Here is an 18,721-nt window from a genome sequence, read left to right on the forward strand (position 1 = left end):
CTGCCATCCATGGGGCTCTCCCCATTCCCCCCCCAGGGCTTTCACTATCCCCCTCCACTCCCTCCCCCACTGCCATCCATGGGGCTCTCCCCATCCCCCACTGCCCTCCATGGGGCTCTCCCCATCCCCCCCGCCCTCCCCGGCCTCCATGGGGCTCTCCCCATCCCCCCCAGGGCTTTCAGTATCCCCCTCCACTCCCTCCCCCGCCCCCCCCGGCTCCCCGCCCCCCGCGGGCCGGGCTCACTTGGCGCAGCGGGCGCGGGCGCCCGGCGGCCCGAACTCGTCGTCGTCGGCCGGCGAGCTGGACTCGGAGTCGGAGGCGGGCGGCTCGGTGCGCAGCAGCCGGTGGCCCGAGCCCTTCTTGGGCGGCTTCTTGCGGCGCCCGTCGGCGGCCAGGCCGATGAGCGCGTTCAGCTCCTTGCGCTTCTTCATCCTCTTGGGCGGCGGGGCCCCGGCGGCGGGGGGGGGCGGGGGGGGGCTCCCGACTCCCGGCCCCGCCGCCGGGCCCCGGCTCTCCAGCGTGGGGGGCGCCGCGCGCAGGGGAGCCCCGGGGGGGGCTGGTCGCTCTCTGGGCGGGGGGGGCCGCGCTCAGCGGGGCCTCGCGCCTCGGGGCCGCCGCCGCTTCCTCCCCGCCGCCTGGGCCATGGCTGCGCCCTCAGGGGGCGGCCGCGACGCCTGCGCTCCCCTCAGCGCCGCGCGCGCCCCGCCCGCCAGCAAGGGCCGCTCCCATTGGCCGGCGGCGCCCGCCTGGCCCCGCCCCGCCGGCCTGGCTCCGCCCCGCCGCTGGCCGGAATGGGGGGGGGGGGGCGGGGAGGAGGCGCAGGCGGGAGCCCGGAGCTGCGGGTTCGAGTCCCGCTCGCGGCGGCCCGGGCTCGCTCCTCTGGCACAGTCCGCGCGCGGGCGGGCGCTGGCGGGATGGACTCCTCAGCGGCTCCACGGAGCGGTGCGAGGCCACCTGCGATGGCCAGAGGGTGGTTCGCCAACTGCACCGGGGGACCCAGACTTTGCAAGGGGGGGGGGATTTGCAAAACAGCGATTGCTGCAGAGGGGGCCGCGTACCATCAGCACCCCCATGCTCTAGTCCAGAGGTTCCCAAACTGGGGGATGAGGAATGAAGAAATTCCCGGGGGGGGGGGGGGCAAGGCAACCAAGCCCCCCCCCCATCAAATTTTGCTGCCCTGTTCAGTTCCTTTTTTCCTTTTTTTTTCTCTCTCTACGGCTACGGCTATACTGGCATGATTTTCCGAAAATGCTTTTAATGGAAAAGTTTTCCGTTAAAAGAATTTTCGGAAAAGTGCGTCTAGATTGGCAGGATGCTTTTCCGGAAAAGCACTTTTTGCGGAAAAGCGTCCGTGGCCAATCTAGACGCAGTTTTCCGCAAAAAAGCCCCGATCGCCATTTTCGCGATTGGGGCTTTTTTTGCGGAAAACAGTACTATGCTGTCTACACTGGCCCTTTTGCGCAAATGATTTGCGCAAGAGGGCTTTTGCCCGAATGGGAGCAGCATAGTATTTCCACAAGAACACTGATGATTTTACATGAGATCGTCAGTGTTCTTGCGGAAATTCAAACGGCCAGTGTAGACAGCTGGCAAGTTTTTCCGCAAAAGCAGATTATTTTGCGGAAAAACGTGCCAGTCTAAACACAGCCTACAAGTTTTGCTGCTATGAGGGGGAGGCATGAGGGTTTTTCAAAAATGAAAAAGGGGTTGCATGATGCCAAAAAGTCTGGGAACCACTGCTCTAGTCACACCCCTGGGAGAAAAACCTTCCTGGACCGACACCAGCGGGATCTGGCAACTCCCGCCTGGGCAGCAGTCAACAAAATGTCTGGTGGGACTCACATAAAACCCCGCGTTGGGCCTCATCGGGCAGCCCCTGGGGCCACAGGTTGGCCACTACTGAGATAAGGCCTCAAAACGAGGAATGCGTTGAGCAGACATCAAGCAAACAAGAACAGACTATTCTTACACCGTGTTTCATTATTTCTCTAGGATTCAGTACAGCAAACACCAAGGCTGAATTTAAATAAACAAGGGCCTGCCAGTGGCTTGATTATAGCATGTGCAGCTGTTCATGCTAGATTATAAAGTAATCAAACTGGCTTCAGGGAGAAAGGTGAATAAGCGCCTGTAGGAGACAAGAAAGGTCCCCACCCCCTCCAACGGATGTTGCTCAAAGGATATGTGTTCACACGCTAGCAGAAGGCAGGCAGTTATGGGGCGTACAGGAGTATGCCTTCTTCTGAAGCATCAAGTAGTAACCATTGCTCGTGTACGCAAGCCAGAGATCGGTTCTGATTAGGAAGGAGGTTGGAAGCTAAACTAGATGAAGCTAGGCTCTCTTCTGTGACAAATCCTGTGTTCTTTGGCTGTAGATACTTGGGGATGAAAACAGGAAGCATCACCCAAGAGAATCTGTATATAGTACACATGAAATATCACCCGCCCAGTGGCATGTATGTCCAACATGTGCTTTGTTCGCTCCACTCTCAGACAATTCACTCAAGCATCCCTGAGACCACCTCGTCGAGGTCACTTCTCTTTGTAACTCATTTTTCAACCACCATGATGAGAGGTTGGCTGGGACCACTAAGTTGGCTCTAGTGAGGCTGAGACTGTCTCTGCCAGATTTGCTGTCAGAGATGAATTTGCTAGGCTCTGTCACCCACAACCTGTGGCCTTCTCTGATTAAGAGTGAAGCGGTGGAGACACAATGAAGATCTAGTTTCTACCACTTTATTCAACAGGGTTACACCAGCAACACAAAGGTAGGTTGCTGTGGCTAGAGCTTTGACTCAGCAATGATTACAGGGAATTACAATGGAATAAAGCACTACTCACATTCTTCTTCCTGCCAGCAGATATAAAGGACTGTATAGTGCTAATTATCTTTAACAACGGTAAATGCTTTTCTTCCCCTCTCCCCTCACTTCCCTGAGTTCATGTCTCCAGTGATGGGCCAGAGATTGATCTTCTGCTGTTTGATTTAGCAGGGCTAGTAAAGACCTGCTAAGTCAAACTCTGAGGGTGGCTCCAGTCGGCGCCGGTACCTCTGGAGTCATGAGGAGTGAGGGAAACCAACGGGAGCTTTTGCTCCCATTGGCCTCCCACTGGGAAGACAGCGCCAACCTTGGCTTAAGGTAAACTGACTCTAGCTATGTCTTTTATGTAGCTGGAATGGCATACCTCAACCTGACCTTCTGGGTGTAGTGTAGACCTGGCCTGAGTCATTCACTCCCTCCAGTCTGGTTGGATCAGAGATGTAGGAATTTCCACTCAGCAAAAGGATTCCTAACGCTTGGTCAGTCCACCTCATCCATCCATCTTCATATCTTTCTTCCTCTCCTCCCTCTCTGCTCTGCCATACACCTGCTTTGTTGACTTTCCAACCCTCCCCTATCATCCTGAACTTTCCAGGAATTAAAGATTAATCTTTAATTAATGATTATGTCATGTGATGAAACATCCAGGAATACATCCAGCCAAAATTGGCAACCTGCTAATCTGAGTCCTGACTGTGACAAAATTAAAGCCAACCATGGTGCTGCTAACGTGAAACAGGAATAGTAGCTCCATTAGGGTATGTCTAAACTACATGGCTCTGACGACGGAGCCACGTAGATTAGTGTACTCAAAAAAGGGAAATGAAGCAGCAATTTAAATAATTGCTGCTTCATTTACATCAAAATGGCTGCCGTGCTGTGCCGATCAGCTGTTTGGCAGAACAGCGCGGTAGTCTGGACGCTCCGCAGTCGACAAGGGAAGCCCTTGTTGACCGCCCTGGTAAACCTCATTCCACGAGGCATAATGGGGCCGTCGACAAGAGCTTCCCTTGCCGACTGTGGAGCGTCCAGACTACTGCGCTGTGCCGCCAAACAGCTGATTGGTACAGTGCGGCAGCCATTTTGATGTAAATGAAGCCGCGATTATTTAAATTGCCGCTTCATTTCCCTATGTCTAGAAACCTCATCTACATGGCTCCGTTGACGGAGCCATGTAGTCTAGACATATCCCTAGTGACCACAATGGCACAATGATAGCAGAGCCTCGTGATACAATGGTAGTCCTGAAGAATTGCACAAAGCCACTTTCTTTACAATATACATGTAGCCTGCTGGCCTGTTCCCCAGCCCGGAGGGAGCTGACCCCAGGCCTGAAGTCTGGATCAGCCCCTTTCTCAGGATGTTTTTTTATTCAAGCCCAAAATAAGGCTATTCTCCTGGCCAAAGCATGCTGCAGGAGCCCAGAGGACCTTCCTGTGCATCTCTTCTCCGCTTCAGGGCTATGTCTACACTGGCGGGTTCTTGCGGAAGAACTCTTGCACAAGAAACACGTCCGGACGGCCATGTGCTTTTGCGCAAGAGCATCCATGGCAGTGTGGACGCTGTCTTGCGCAAGAAAGCTCTGATAGCCATTTTAGCCATAGGGCTTTCTTGCGCAAGAAACCCCTGCCACGCGTCCACACTGCCCTCTTGCGCAAGAGGGCTTACACTTGTTAGAAAAGAGGGTTGCTCTTGCTCAAGAAGCCCTCTCTTCCCACGCTTTACTGTAAGTCTTCTTGCGCAAGAGTGGGTGGGCCGAGTGGACGCTCTGTGGGTTCTTGCGCAAGAAATTCCGTTCTACCCTCCAGTGTAGACATAGCCTAGGGCTGCCACATGAGTCCATCTGCTTCCTATAGTCCTCCTCCCATGGTGTACTCTTAGCCCTTTGTCAAAACCCCCTGACCCAGGACCCTTCCCATCTAGACCTGATAATGAAACCTGACATGCTGCCTCCAGGCCCCCTGACTCTTCAAGGGGCAGACCAGATTGTTATAATGCCCAAGGCATGAAGACACGCACTGTAACCCCCTTTTGTAACATGGTGTCCAGAAAGGCGGGGGACAAACGATTCAACAGTGGCAAAGAGCATTGTTTTCCCAGGCTGCTGTCGAATGTAGCACAGATGGCTTGTTGCAAGTAGGTGGAGCAAGATGATCACCGCAAGGAGCGTCCAGAAAAGCGTGTCATTTGCTGGTTGTTGTGATTGTTCTCCCCGTAACAGGGCAGGGACGTTGAGGTGTTGTCTAGGTGAATAAGCAGAGGCATGTGCAGAACGTGAACTTCAGGTCAGAAGTGAGTCAGGATTGTCCATGGAGGGTGTATGTCCCAACACTAATCACCGTTGACAACTGAACTTGACAACTAGCTTTCTCTTATTTATTTACATTTATAACAATATGGATAAAAGCTCCTCGCTGAAGCCTTTGCCAACACTTTAAAAACAATCAATCCAAAGTCAAGGCAGCTGCTGCTCCACACCCCTATGCCAACAGGAGGTGCGGAAGTCAGGGCAGGGCCTTGGGGTGTGGGGGGGCAAGGCAGGACACTGGAGGGTATGGGGGTGCAGGAATCAGGGTGGGGGGCTGAGGAAGGGCTCAGCATGGGGCTGGGAATGTGGGGTGGGTAGGTTTGCCAGGTGTCCGGTACTGGCCCTGACAGTCCGGAATTTGCAGTCTCTGTCTGTTAAAAAAAAACAGAAAATACTGGATATGTAAAATGTCCTGGATTTTCTGTTTCTCAGATGGAAGTCTGCTTGGGACATTCCTCCCCGCCACATCTGGTGGTGGTGGTGGTGGGAGCGGTGAAGGGATTTAAAGGCTCAGTGCCTCTTTTTTTGGGGGGAGAGGGTCGTCTGTGATTTTTTTTTGCTCAACCAATTTTTTTCCCCCACTATGTTTGGTATTTTTGAAAGAACACAGCAGCAGTCTAGACGCAGGGGACGTTTTTTTTTGTTTTTTAAAGGGCCACTTTAAAAAACAACAAAACCCACTGTAGTCTAGACACACCCTTAAACAGACACAGGAGCGTTCAGACTGAAAGTCGGATCTATTCAGCTAACCTAGTTCAAAAGCACACCTTTCATTAAAAAGGCACCACTTTGTGTGTTGGCCCGATGAAAGATATTACCTCCCCCATCTTGCCTATCATTGTCACTTGCAGCCTACACAGGCAGAAAATACACTCGCAGCTGCGAATCCATGGTGGTCTTGGTTTGTGACTTAGCCAGTCTCTCAGTGGAAGGATTCAGTTATACTTAGCAGGCTATGTTGTGAGTGGAATGGGTTAAAGCAAGTGTGGGGAACCTTTTTTGTGGGGAACCTGTTTTGGGTTGGGGGCTGCTGGCCCACAGAAAAATCAGTCGAGGGCTGTACACAGGTGAGAAGCAAAACAAAAACAAAAAAACCCCCCACCCTCACTGACGTGGTTCATGACTGTGAAAAACACTCCCCAATTTCCCCTCACACACCCGACACTAAGGGGCCCCAAGCTAGTAGATTTTTGTGCTCCAGCCCCATAGCGAGTGGCGGAACTCAGTAATAACAATGAAATTAATGAAATTTGGACTAGGATCTGATCTTGGTTTTGATTTTGTTCCTGACACCGGAAGCATAGATCCCTTGACACTGTATCTATCACCAGGGAATTCTTATGGCCCCAATAAAAACACAACTCCAATATAAATTTAACCAATCTATTAAAGAATTTGAATAGTACACAGCATGTGATAACACAGAACAAATGAACCGCAGTACACCAATCCCACACCTTCGAATCAGAAGAGAGAAGAAGATAGTAAAGAATTCCGCAATGCAACAAGCTAAGTATTCAAATACTTTACAGGTGTCTGGCTTAAATGCAAGATGACACTTATAGATGGAGGAAGGAGGCAAGCTTAGGATCTTCTACCGTTCAGCAGGGGAACCTGCTGTCGGGGAGGAATGCTAGGGGTACGTCTAGACTGCACTGCTCTGTTGGCAGAGGGTTGCAGATTAGGCAGGTTGACATTGCAAAGGAGGCAGGGATTTAACTATCCCATGCCTAATTTGCGTAAAAATGGCCGCCACATTTTGCCGACTCAGCAATTTGTCCGCAAAAAGTGGCTGTCCAGAGGGGGAATCTGTCGAGAAAGAAAGCCTTTTTCGACAGATCCCTTGTGCCTCCTGCAAGGAGGTTTACAGCATCTGTCGAAAAAGGCTTTCTTTCTCGACAGATCCCCTTCTAGACTGCCACTTTTTGCCGACAAAGTGCCGAGTTGGCCATTTTTATGCAAATTAGGCATGGGATAGTTAAATCCCTGCCTCGTTTGCAATGTCACCTGCCTAATCTGCATCCCTCTGCCGACAGAGCGATGCAGTCTAGACATACCTAGGTGATCCCACGGAGATGTTGTTCCGGTTTGGGCTAATCACGGATTCCTTAGGTTTCAGAGGGCTTTCACCACAAGGACCAGGCTTCCAGAATGAGGCAAAGGAACCTAAGAGCTCTGTTGGATGTCCCCTAGACACAAATCCCCACACCCTTCCGGGGAGGTTGTGAAGGGAGGCGCCCACAGCAGCTCAGTGATTCCAATCCTCCGGCAGCGTCTATCCTGTAGCCGGATGGTAGGCCTCACCCGAGTCTTCACCACGGAGTGACAGCAGGATGACCAGAAGCAGCAACAAGCCAAGGACCGGAGGACCGAGCAGCAAAGTGTTCCGGAGGAGCAGAGCAAGAGCCCCACCCCGACTGTCCTTTTATTGTTCCTTGGGCGGGAAAAGCAGTGAGGGTGCTGAGTGCAGTTTCTGTGCCAGATGCAAAATGTCCCGAGCCGTGTTCAGCGTAGTGCACCCCTGAGGTAATTTCAGCTTTGGCGGGAAAAACCGGCTGGAGCTGGTTTTCCAGTGCAGGGCACAATCCAAGATGGAGTTTAGTAAGACAAAATGGAGTCCATTGTCCAAGATGGAGTTTGTTAAAACAACATGGAGTCCATCAAAATAATAAAGAGCCTTCAGTCCTTACAGGGGGGAAAGAGGCAGGAGCACAAGCATAGGCTCCCCAATGCTGGGGGGAAGCCCTGAACCTCAGGGGTCGGATCCATGCAAGCCGGGGGCCACATCTGCCCCCCGGGCCTGAGGTTCCCACCCCTGAAGAAATAAATTGGTATTGCTAGCACAGACCACTGTTTCAGACAGGGCATCAAGAAAGGCAGTAAATGTGCCTGACTAGTTAATCAAATCTGCATTCACTTCAAAAACCTCCATTTGGCACCTGTCCGTGTTGGTGATAAACATTACTGTTACAGCCTTTGACCGGAGCAGTTAGCTCAGTTGGGGCCTCTTGTACCTTGGAGTCTGGTATTTCTTGGGTGCCAATCTGCTAATTTATCAAGAATGTTCATCAAGTCCTTTTCCTCTGAACACAAGAGCAATCAAAGAGCAGGAGGGCAGTTTCTTAGTTCAAAGATCCAAGTCTCTTTCTGGTCAGCCCTGTACCCAAAGTTGCTCTCTCTCAGCTTTTCTCAGGCTATGTCCAGACTGCAGGCTTCTTTTGGAAGAAGCTTTTCCGGAAGAGATCTTCTGAAAAAACGTCTTCTAAAAGGCTGTGTCCAGACTCAGGGGTTTTTTCGGGAAAAGTAGCCTTTTTCCGAAAAAACTTCACCTGCGTCTAGACTGCAGCCGCGTTCTTTCGAAATTAAATCGAAAGAACGCGGCTTTTCTTTCGACGGTGGTAAACCTCATTTCACGAGGAAGAACACCTTCTTTCGAAAGTGCTTCTTTTGAAAGAAGGCGTTCTTGAATGTAAATAGGGCTTCTTCGAAAGAGAGCATCCAGACTCACTGGGTGCTTTCTTTCGAAAAAGCGGCTTGCTCTTTCGAAAGTTCCGCATGCAGTCTAGACGCTCTCTTTCGAAAGAGGCTCTTTCGAAAGTATCTTTCGAAAGAGCCTCTTTCGAAAGAGGCTTGCAGTCTAGACATAGCCAAAGAGAACGTCTACACTGAGAAAGCGCATTAAAAAAACAATCTGCTTTTTGGACAAATAGCATCCACACTGAATAGATGCTATTTTGCATGTAAGCTGTGATTGCTATGGATGGAGTGACCACCAAGGCATCTGTGCTTTTTCCTCTTCTTGCGAAAAAACTCCCTCTTCCCCGTCCACACACGCCTTTTTCCGAAAGAGCTCTTTCGGAAAAAGGCTTCTTCCTCATAGAAAGAGAATTAGCAATACCGGAAAAACCCCTCTGTTCTTTCAATTTACTTTCAAAAGAATGTGATTGCAGTGTGGACATAACTCGGGTTTTGTCCGAAAAACGGTCTTTTTTCCGACAAAACTATGTAGTGTAGACATACCCTTGGAGTCACGTGACCCGGGCTTCTGTGACTGGAACCTGGTGCTTCTTTGCTCCCTTCTGTCTCTGGTGGCGTTTGTAGTTCATCCCCGCACACGCAGTGGGGCCGACAGCCGCCGCAGGGCAAGGTGAGTGTGTGTGGCCGGCTCTGTGCCCTTAGAAGTGGTGGGGCTTTGGGCAGAAGGGGTAGGACCAACGTCAGTCTGTCCTTAAGGCCACCCAGACCACGGTGTGTAGGGTTACCAGATGGTTTGAAAAAAATAGTGGACGCACTTGATCTCAAATCGGGAGGGGGTGGGGCGGCGGAAGGACTGGCCAGGAGGGAACCAGACAGCAGGGAGCGGGGCTAACCGGGAGGAGATCGGGGAGAGTAGGGCTGGCCAGAGGAGGAGTCGGTGGGGGGGGGAAACCAGCCAGAGGGAGAGCGGGACTGGCCCGGACACATGTAGATCCCAGGGTGCTGCCTGTCCCATGCACAGTCCCGGCAGGGCACATGGGCGAGTCCAGTCCCGGGGATTTCATCCCGCGCTGGCCCCCCTCTACTGTGTAATTGCATACTGCCTGGTTAGTAGACACCCTCACACAGTGCGAGCATGTCTACCAGCCAGGCAGTACGCCACTACGTATTGATACTCATGATCATAATAAAAACTTAATTAGAAAACCCCGGACATTTTATCTGTCTGGTATTTTCTCAATTTGATTCCCGGACAGAAAGCTCAAATACCAGATTGTCCGGTTCAAAACTGGACACCAGGCAACCCTAACGGTGTGCGCCCTCCACCCTGCCCTGAAAGACTTGCGGCCCGCCCGGGGCAATTCAAAGAGGCCCAGGACTCCAGGCCCCATTGCAGAAGCTCCAGATTTCTTTGAATCTCCGAACCCCGGAGCAATTGCCCCCTTTGGCCCTCCTCCCCCCGTTGGCAGGCCTGTGCGTGCACAAACACACGCAGCGCTCCAGCAGCCAGTCCTTAGCAAATCGCCTCTGCCGGTAGAGCTCAGGATCGGATTGGCCCGGCGTGACCTGTATTTTGGGTGGGCGCGCCTCACGCCAAGTACCCCCAACGGGGGGCTGCCAGAGGAGCAGTCATTTTGGAAAATACTGACCACGGTGCTTGGTCCTGCCAGGGCAGCCTTAATTTGTTTTCTTTCTATGCCTGGGTTGTGCTACACTCATTTAATTACAGGCTTGCATACTCATTTTCCCACCGGCGTCCTGAGGCATTCAGTGCACAGGAAGGATGGTGCTCAATTAACCAACATTTCTCGTTAGCCTGAGCAAGGCGGGTGGCTCAGTGGGGCTGATTTTTCTACCCGACCTTCCGTGCTGTGCAATGATTGACCTAGATGCGGTGACAGTGTCACCTGCTTTGCAGCCTTGCCTGCAGCGATACAGTCCAGGAAAGACAGGCCAAGTTGTCACTGTGATGGTCCCCCCTTAATCTTCCCCCCTCCCCAGCCAGCTGCCTGGATTCTTTGCTCCAATAAAGGCTCTCATGATTTGGCAGCAAGCCTGCCTCGGAGGCTCTGCCTCTTTGCACCGCATTGGCGGAGGCTGCTGTTCATAAGTGCAGCTAAGGGAGGGGGGCCTGTCTTTCGGGGGGAGTCAAACAGAAGCAGCAGGAACATGACAGCTGTGCTGGAGGGAGGATTGAAGCCCTTCTGGGCCTGGCTGGGAGTGGAGTTCTACCGGGTTTTTTACCTGGTGGCCGTGTTCTGCTTGACCTGCCTGCTGTTGAAAGCCATTCAGCTGTATCACAGGAAGCAGGAATTGATCAAAGCGTTCAGAAGGTTCCCCGGCCATCCGACCCACTGGCTGTATGGCCATGTCCACGAGGTAGGCAAAGGGATGGGTTTGCACTTCATGGGGCGGGAAGGGGGTGTGATTTAAAAAGGAAAACCACACAAGGCAGGGGACAAAGGAAAAAGCTTCCCGGAATGGAGGTGGAGAGAGAGAGAGTGAGAGAGAGAGTATATACAGGAATCTTACTGAAATAATCTCTCAGAGGGGTAGCCTGTGTGTGTGTGTGTGTGTGTATACATACAGGAATCTTACTGAAATAATCTCTCAGAGGGGTAGCCTGTGTGTGTGTGTGTGTGTGTGTGTGTATACATACAGGAATTTTACTGAAATAATCTCTCAGAGGGGTAGCCTGTGTGTGTGTGTGTGTGTGTGTGTGTGTATACATACAGGAATCTTACTGAAATAATCTCTCAGAGGGGTAGCTGTGTTAGTCTGTAACTTTAAAAACAATGAGTAATCCCCTGGCACCTAAGCCACTAACCCAAATACGATACTATCAGATACTATATATTATTGAAATAAATATGGTATGTCTTTGTGAACTCTGAGGCTATGTCTACATGGCAGCTCTATTTCGGGACACTGGAGGGATCTCAAATAGCTATCCTGTATCTTAACAGTAAGCCCGTTATTTTGAAATATAAGAGGCTCGCTATTCCGACATCCCTGTAAACCTCATTCCACAAGGAGTAAGGGACGTTTTGGAATAGCGGGTTATTTCGAAATTTGGCACTGTGCAGACAGCACCAAATTACGAAATAAGCTACAGGCCGTTCTCGCTATAAGTTAAGTTCCAAAAACCTTGGACTTATAGCGAAACAACTTAAAGCAGGGGATTTTTTTCCCACAGCTGACTTCCATTTGTGCAAATTCGGGGGAGGGGTTTGTGCAACTTACGAGTGGGGAATGCGAGGACTTATAATGCATCAGTTCCTACAAGCATCAACAACTTTAATGCGGAATGGAATTCGCCAGGCGACTTATAGTGGGGACACCCTCTATTTCAAAACTGATTTGAAACAAATCGCATAGCTTATTTCGAGCTACGGGTGCAGTGTAAATGCATGCAGAAGGAATTCCTCCTCGTGCCCCTTTGGCTAATATAAATAATTGGTAAGTCATGTATCTCACTATCCAATGCTTGCTCTGCAGTCATTATCTAAGGAGCATTGTGTATATAAGAACATAAGAACGGCCGTACTGGGTCAGACCAAAGGTCCATCTAGCCCAGTAGCCTGTCTGTCGACAGTGGCCAGCACCAGGTGCCCCAGAGAGGGTGGACCGAAGACAATGATCAAGCGATTTGTCTCCTGCCATCCCTCTCCTGCCTCTGACAAACAAAGGCCAAGGACAGCACTTCATCCCCTGGCTAATAGCCTTTTATCGACCTAACCTCCATGAAATTATCTAGCTTCTCTTTAAACTCTATTATAGTCCTAGCCTTCACAGCCTCCTCTAAAAAAGACACAGGCCAGTTCAAAAAGCACAACAAAAAAATAATGGTTAACTGAGGGCAAAAGAAGAGGACACATCTTGTGTTCCCGGTAAGCTGTGTGCTTGTGCAGCCACTCAGGAGCAATTCAAATGCCTCCTGGCTGATTAGCAGAGCACCCACAGCTAGGTTGCAATATTTCTGTTGGTGGTGCCCATTTGCACATGCTTTGGTGCACATAAAATGTATTCTGCACATGGATGGGAAAAATCCACACATGGATGGAAAAGATTAGAGGGAACGTTGTTTGTGATGCCTTATGGGTCGGCTTTTCACCCACTGCAAATGAGAATACTTCATTAAAACCAGGACATCGACACTGATTTACACCCACTAGCCCCGGGTCTCTTCTGGTTTGACTAGGGAGTGAACTGAGAGTGAAAAAGCTGCAATGCTGTCCATGTGGTATGTCCTTTGCAGAAGGGCAGAATGCACATTAGAATCAGTTTTCCATACATGGCAGATAATGAGGCTCTGGGGCATATTGCTACCCCTGTTGGTAGAGTTTCATTGAATCCATTGCCAAATGAAATGTATCATAGAATCATAGAACACTAGGACTGGAAGGGACCTCGAGAGATCATCGAGTCCAGTCCCCTGCCCTCATGGCAGGACCAAATACTGTCTAGACCATCAAGTAGCAGTGATCAGTTTGTAATGTGCCTGCACAAGCTACATATCCCACGCTCCGCAAGTCAGCACTGATTGTCATGGACCAGGGCATGAGCCATCAGGCTTTGTTGTCGGAGCAGCAGTGGTGAGGCCTAGTGGTCATTGCAGGAATCAGAGGCCGGGCACAGTGCTGGGGATGGGGAGGTCAGACCCAGAGCCAGAGATTGCGGCAACAGTCCTGGATCAGAGCAGGAGGGTGGGGACTTGCAGCTGGAGATGTAAACGCTGACTAGCCAGCAACCTGCTACAGCTGCTAAACTTAAATGCAGAGATGGTGGCTTCTGGCAGCCGAAAGGGGGGCTGGCCCATCAGGTGATTCTGTCGTAGCCAGGACTGTCCCTAGTGGGGTGTGGGCTTGGGCAACCCCCCAGCGGCAGGCCCTGCTCAGCTCTGTTCCACCCCACCCCCGCTCTACCTCTTCCTAAGCTCCGCCCCTGCCCAACTCCTTGCCCAAGCCCCCGCCCCCAAGCAACGCAAGTCAGGGGATTCCCAGGGAGCCTGCACAGTGCGATAGCAGGGGTCGTCCTCCCTTCCCCCTGCACTCACCGTAGCAAGGGGAGCTGGAGCATCCAGCAACGTGCTCCGCTTCACCACACCACCCTCTCCTAGCCTGCTGCACTCCGCTTCTTCCTGGGGCTAGGGTGCTTGGCTTCCTGCCGCTGCAGTGAGAGCAGGCTGGGGGAGGGCGGTGGGACAGGACGTGGTCTTACCCCCATGGCAATCAGTGCCAGCACCTGGTCTTTAATTATTATCTAGTGAAAGTCTGTTCTGAGTCTGCTCCACAATGCAAAGTGCTTACGAGCTCGTCATGTTTGAATTCCAAAGTTCAGTGTTTCTAGGTTAATGAGAAAACGAGGGCTTCCTTAAAGCATCGGAACACGTGTGAATCTGACATAGGATCATGCCTCCTTAGGAGATATGGGACCCCTGGAAGTCCTATTAAACTGGTACCGCTGAGTCCAACAGCAGCTGGGGAGGGGGGCAATTTTTTGAGAGATGTGATTGTATACAATTTAGCAACACACTAGTGAAATACAGGGCGTCCCTGCTACAAGTCGCCGTTCTGCAACAAGTTGACACTTGTAGGAACTGACGCGTTATAAATCCTCCCATTCCCCACTCTTTAAGTCACACAAAAAAACCCCCCCAAACACCACAATTTGCACAAATGAAAGTCAGCCACGGGGAAGAAATTCCCCACTTTAGGTTGTTTTGCTATAAATCCAAGATTTTTGGTATGTATCCTGAACTTATAGTGAGGACGGCCTGTATTTTAAACTAAGGCCCTGTAGACTAACACAGTAAATCCAGAAACAGATGGTACATACCTGGGGTTGGCAAATGCTTGCTAAGTGGCTTCATTACCCCTTGAATGGCTCTTTCACAGGCTCTGCTAATAACTTAAAAGTGACAAAGCCGGCCAGAGCTAACTAGATATTGTCTGGCAGAAGCAGGGCCACTGAACATGGGAAAGAAGAGGTGGATGGGTGGATATTAAGACCCAGTGGTGCCCCAAATTTTCAGGTGCCCTATGCCAGCGGTTCCCAACCATCAGGCCACAGCAGCTCTGGAGGCTGGGGATAAGGTCAGGGTTCCCTGTAAGGTGCATGTAAACGAAGAATTTCAGTCCCGCTGACCCCATCAGCTGAGCCTTGTTGCCACAGCCCCAGCTACTTCCAAGGGGTGGGGCTGCCCCAGCCTTCTCTGTCCTGCCCCACTAGTAGCTGGGCAGCCACCATGTGGCCACATGGTGGCTGCCAGGCTGGAGCCTGGGCTGCAATACTAAAAATAGCACCGCAGCCCTGGTTCCAATCTGGGCACACGCGGCAGCCACCTGCCACATGGCCCCGCCCTCAGAGCAGCTGGAGACGCAGCTGTGTGGCAGCTGCTGGGGCCCGGACCATGGTACTAAAAATAGCACCATAGCCCCAGCTCCAGTCCTGGCTCACAGTGCAGCATGCCCCGTATACCGACACTGGAGCCGGGGCCATGATGCTATATTTAGTTCTGAGGTCCTGGCCCTTGCCGCCTCATAGCCCTGGCCCAGCTGCTCCCAGAACCAAGACTGCATTGAGGGGCAGCTGCCGCCGTGGCCATGGCTGTGTGGCAGGTGGCAGCTGCTGCTGGGGATTGGGGCCACGTGACCTGTGGCAGGTTGCTGCTCTAGCAGCCAGGGCCAGAGCTGCGTGACCTGAAACAGGAGGCTGGCACTGGGGGGATCTGGTGGGCAGGGTATGGGGGGACTCTAAGAGGAAGGGGGATGACAGACCTGAAGCCGGCTGTTCGGAGTGGCTCTGGGAGATGGGGCTTTTGGTGGACCAGTAACATTTTTGTATATTTGCATATTCATTACTTTCAAAATGAATATACAAATAAAATGTTACCAGTCTGCCAAAAGTTCGTGAATGGGTTTGCCGGTCCCCAGTATAAAAAAGTGGGAACCATTGTCCTAGGCAGCTAGGTATTCTCTGGATGGGTGAGGAGGCTCTGATCTATTAATGTCAATGGTCTTGGGTGAGGACCATAGATGCTACTATATTATTTACAATTTGTATTCCCTTTGCGCCTAGCAGCCTCAGTCACAGACCAGGACCCCAAAGGGTTGGGTGCTACACACACACAGAATGTAAAGACAATCCCTGTTCTAATGGGTGAATGCCTGGTCTACACTAGACCAGGCAGGTCAGTTTAAGGTACACCATCCAGCTACACAAAATGTGTGGCTGGATTCGGCTTACCTTAAGCCGAGCTGCTGCAGCATCTACACTGCAGAAGGCCAACGGGAGCACACGCTCCGGTCTGCTTCCCTTACTCCTCGCAAATTGAGGCATATAGGATGCCAGCAGGGGCTTCCCTCAACGTTCGACTTAGGGGGTCTACACTAGACCTGCTAAATCAAACGCTAGATCGACCCCTGGAGGTTGATTTTCTCCATAGTGAAGATGTACCCTGAGAGTTAAGTCTTGCACCTTGGCCAGGGGAATCCTGTATCCAGCCCTCAAGTTGTGGCTCATGCCTGATGCCACGTTCTGTATGTAAACCAGTGAGGTGGCTCTGCTGAAGTGAGACATACCAAGAATTTCTCATCAGGCGCAAATTGCTGTCACCAGAGATCACAAGTTACCATGAGCAAAAATTGATCACAACGAGCAAGTTCCTTATTGAGCTGAGCTTCTACCTGGTCTGCAGAACATGAGAATAAACCAGGCTGGTTCCTATCCCTTGGGTCTGATTCTTATTTATACTAACACCCCTGTATCACTCTCCAGCAACTTAAATGTATCTTTAATTTAACTTACACCAACTCTACGGCCCCTTTGCATTGCTAGGGCTGTGCTAAGTGCCCCTCCTGTAAATAAAAATGAGGCCCATAGCTCCCCTACTGAGCAGTTACAATGAGGAGGGAAGAGAGAGAGGATGCCAGATTTAACTCCTTGCTTATTACGAACCTGGTGTTGCCTCCACAAATTTCTTTCCAATACCCTAGAAAATCAAGTCCTCAATGCCGCCATGGCTTTAGTTACTGCACCATGTTGTTTCATTGGCCGTTTGGAATTAGTGGACAAATGGATGACTTAGCTGTAAGACTCAGTTCCTCAGTGTCCGTGTGTACAAATCAGAGCCTATTTCTTTGTGAGTCTGTTTAAAAATGGAAGATGAAAGAGGATCCTCTGGAGCTGACAGGACTGCTCTGGCCTCGCCTTGGCATAAAGACAGCTTGTATAAGGCAGGTATTTACCTTTGTTCCAGAGAGTACAAAATCCGTGTTGATACACTTTGATAAATATTTATAGTACGGTCATGGATGGCGGGTGAAGGTCCAGCTGGGGAAACCAAGCTCCAGCCCCGCCCCTTCCACCCAAGGCCCCGCCCTTCAGGAACCTCACTGCCACTCCTGTGAAGCCAAGCCAAGCCCCGCCCAACCCCAGCCCGATTCTTCCTGGCCACCTGGAGGACTGGGGATGCCGTGCCACAGCTCCAGTCCTCTCCTGCAGCTAGGAAGTTGAGCTACTGTGTTCCAGCCCCAGCCTGCCCGGGTGGCCGGGGAGGCAGGCTGCCATGCCACAACCCCAGCCTTCTTGGATGGCCGGGGAACTGCAGCCCCAGCCTTCCCGGTGATCATGGATTGTAGCCATTTTTGGGAAGGCAATGCTTTCCCTTTCCTACATTACCCGCCGCCCGTGAGTACAGAATTTTATAGCCAATAGATGATTTACCCATCCAAGCTCTGTGGCATTCTTCCGTGAATGGCTCCCTCTCTCTGTAATGTCAGATTTTGGTGTAGTGAGTTAGGGGGATCCATTCTGACCTCAGAAGCCTTGCTTCGTGCCTTCTGCCAAAGCAGATCCATTGCGTGCAGACCCACCCAAAGTAGCATAGTTGAAATACAGATCTGTGGTCAGTATTCCTTACATCGGACACAAAAGTGACCCTGGCATCTAAATAGGAGAATCACAGTCAGTAAATCATAACCTTTCCAATGACACCTTACATGCATTATCCTGCATGAAGCATCTCTCAGTTATATCTCCCTGCACAACCTGGACCAACCTTATGGAATTAAGCCAACGCTTAGTGGATTAGGTTTGAGTTTTTTGGGGAGTTATTTATTTACAATGCAAAGGGTTATGTATTATTGTAGGTTTGTATGTAACATCGCTAGCAGGAGATGTGACTAATTCAAACTCTGGAGTCAAAGGACTCTTTTAAATAATGTGGCAGACAAGAATGAACTTTTGGCTAATCGGGTTTCATAGAAATTTCTAGGGGGAGATGAATGCAAATATAGTATCATAGAGCTGGAAGAGACCTCAGGAGGTCATCAAGTCCAGCCCCCTGCCCAAGGCAGGACCAATTCCAGCTAAATGAACCCAGCCAGGGATTTATCAAGCTCAGACTTAAAAACCTCTAGGGATGGAGATTCCACCACCTGACTAGGAAACCCATCTCAGTGCTTCACCATCCTCTTAGTGAAATAGTTTTTCCTAATATTCAACCTAGACCTTCCCCACCCATTATGCAAAACCCCAGCCTTGTGAAGCTATGCCCTGAGAAGAGAGCCAGTATCTGTTTATCTTCTGCTGGAATCTCTAGATCAGAGACCCCAGAGGTACAAAGGTCAGGCGGGTTTATTCACGCAGATTCTTATTCTGAGCAAAAGGTGTTCTGAACTTTTTCTTTTAACCAAAGAAATGGCCCTATGTGTGGTTTGAGGAGCTGATTCCTACTAGAGCCCCACCTGGAGTTTGAGGTCGGGGTGTGTGATCTCTGGTAAACTAACTAACAGAGTTCTTTAGGGTGGAGATTTTTCCAACCTGCCTTATTTGTGTCTCTCATTTCTCCTCCGCTGTTGCAGCTTCTACAAGAAGGGGAGGTTTTAAACAAAGTAGAGGCCTGGAGCCAGAAGTACCCGTATGCCTTCCCCATCTGGTTTGGGAGTTTCTCAGCATTTTTAAACATCACCCACCCTGATTATGCGAAGGTCTTATTTGCCAGAGGAGGTAAGGGATGGTACATCTCACTTCTGAATGATAGTACAGGCTGCACTGCTGTAAACTGGGGCTCTCTGGTCTCACAACATCCGTGGTTCGGCAGGGCCACGG

At 51.0% G+C, this 18,721-nt stretch overlaps 2 protein-coding genes across 3 annotated transcripts in view; one reads left to right on the top strand and one right to left on the bottom strand.

The window, feature by feature from the left end:
- The window catches only part of EFCAB14 (EF-hand calcium binding domain 14), a 29,528-nt gene extending 28,888 nt beyond the window's left edge, over positions 1-640 (bottom strand). Inside the window, exon 1 of the mRNA XM_075935921.1 lies at positions 245-640. Within this exon, the coding sequence (XP_075792036.1) occupies positions 245-432 (188 nt within the window). The 5' untranslated portion in view covers positions 433-640. The remainder of the gene's footprint in view (positions 1-244) is intronic.
- A 10,092-nt stretch (positions 641-10,732) lies between these two features.
- The window catches only part of LOC102452942 (cytochrome P450 4B1-like), a 39,963-nt gene continuing 31,974 nt past the window's right edge, over positions 10,733-18,721 (top strand). The window contains exons 1-2 of one of the 2 annotated variants that reach the window (XM_075935922.1): positions 10,733-10,987; positions 18,475-18,619. In XM_075935922.1, the coding sequence (XP_075792037.1) occupies positions 10,778-10,987; positions 18,475-18,619 (355 nt within the window). In that variant the 5' untranslated portion in view covers positions 10,733-10,777. The remainder of the gene's footprint in view (positions 10,988-18,474; positions 18,620-18,721) is intronic. The other variant, XM_006111448.4, reaches the window with a different exon arrangement.

This window comes from Pelodiscus sinensis, chromosome 9 (genome assembly GCF_049634645.1).
Source record: "Pelodiscus sinensis isolate JC-2024 chromosome 9, ASM4963464v1, whole genome shotgun sequence".
Lineage (NCBI taxonomy): Eukaryota > Metazoa > Chordata > Testudines > Trionychidae > Pelodiscus > Pelodiscus sinensis.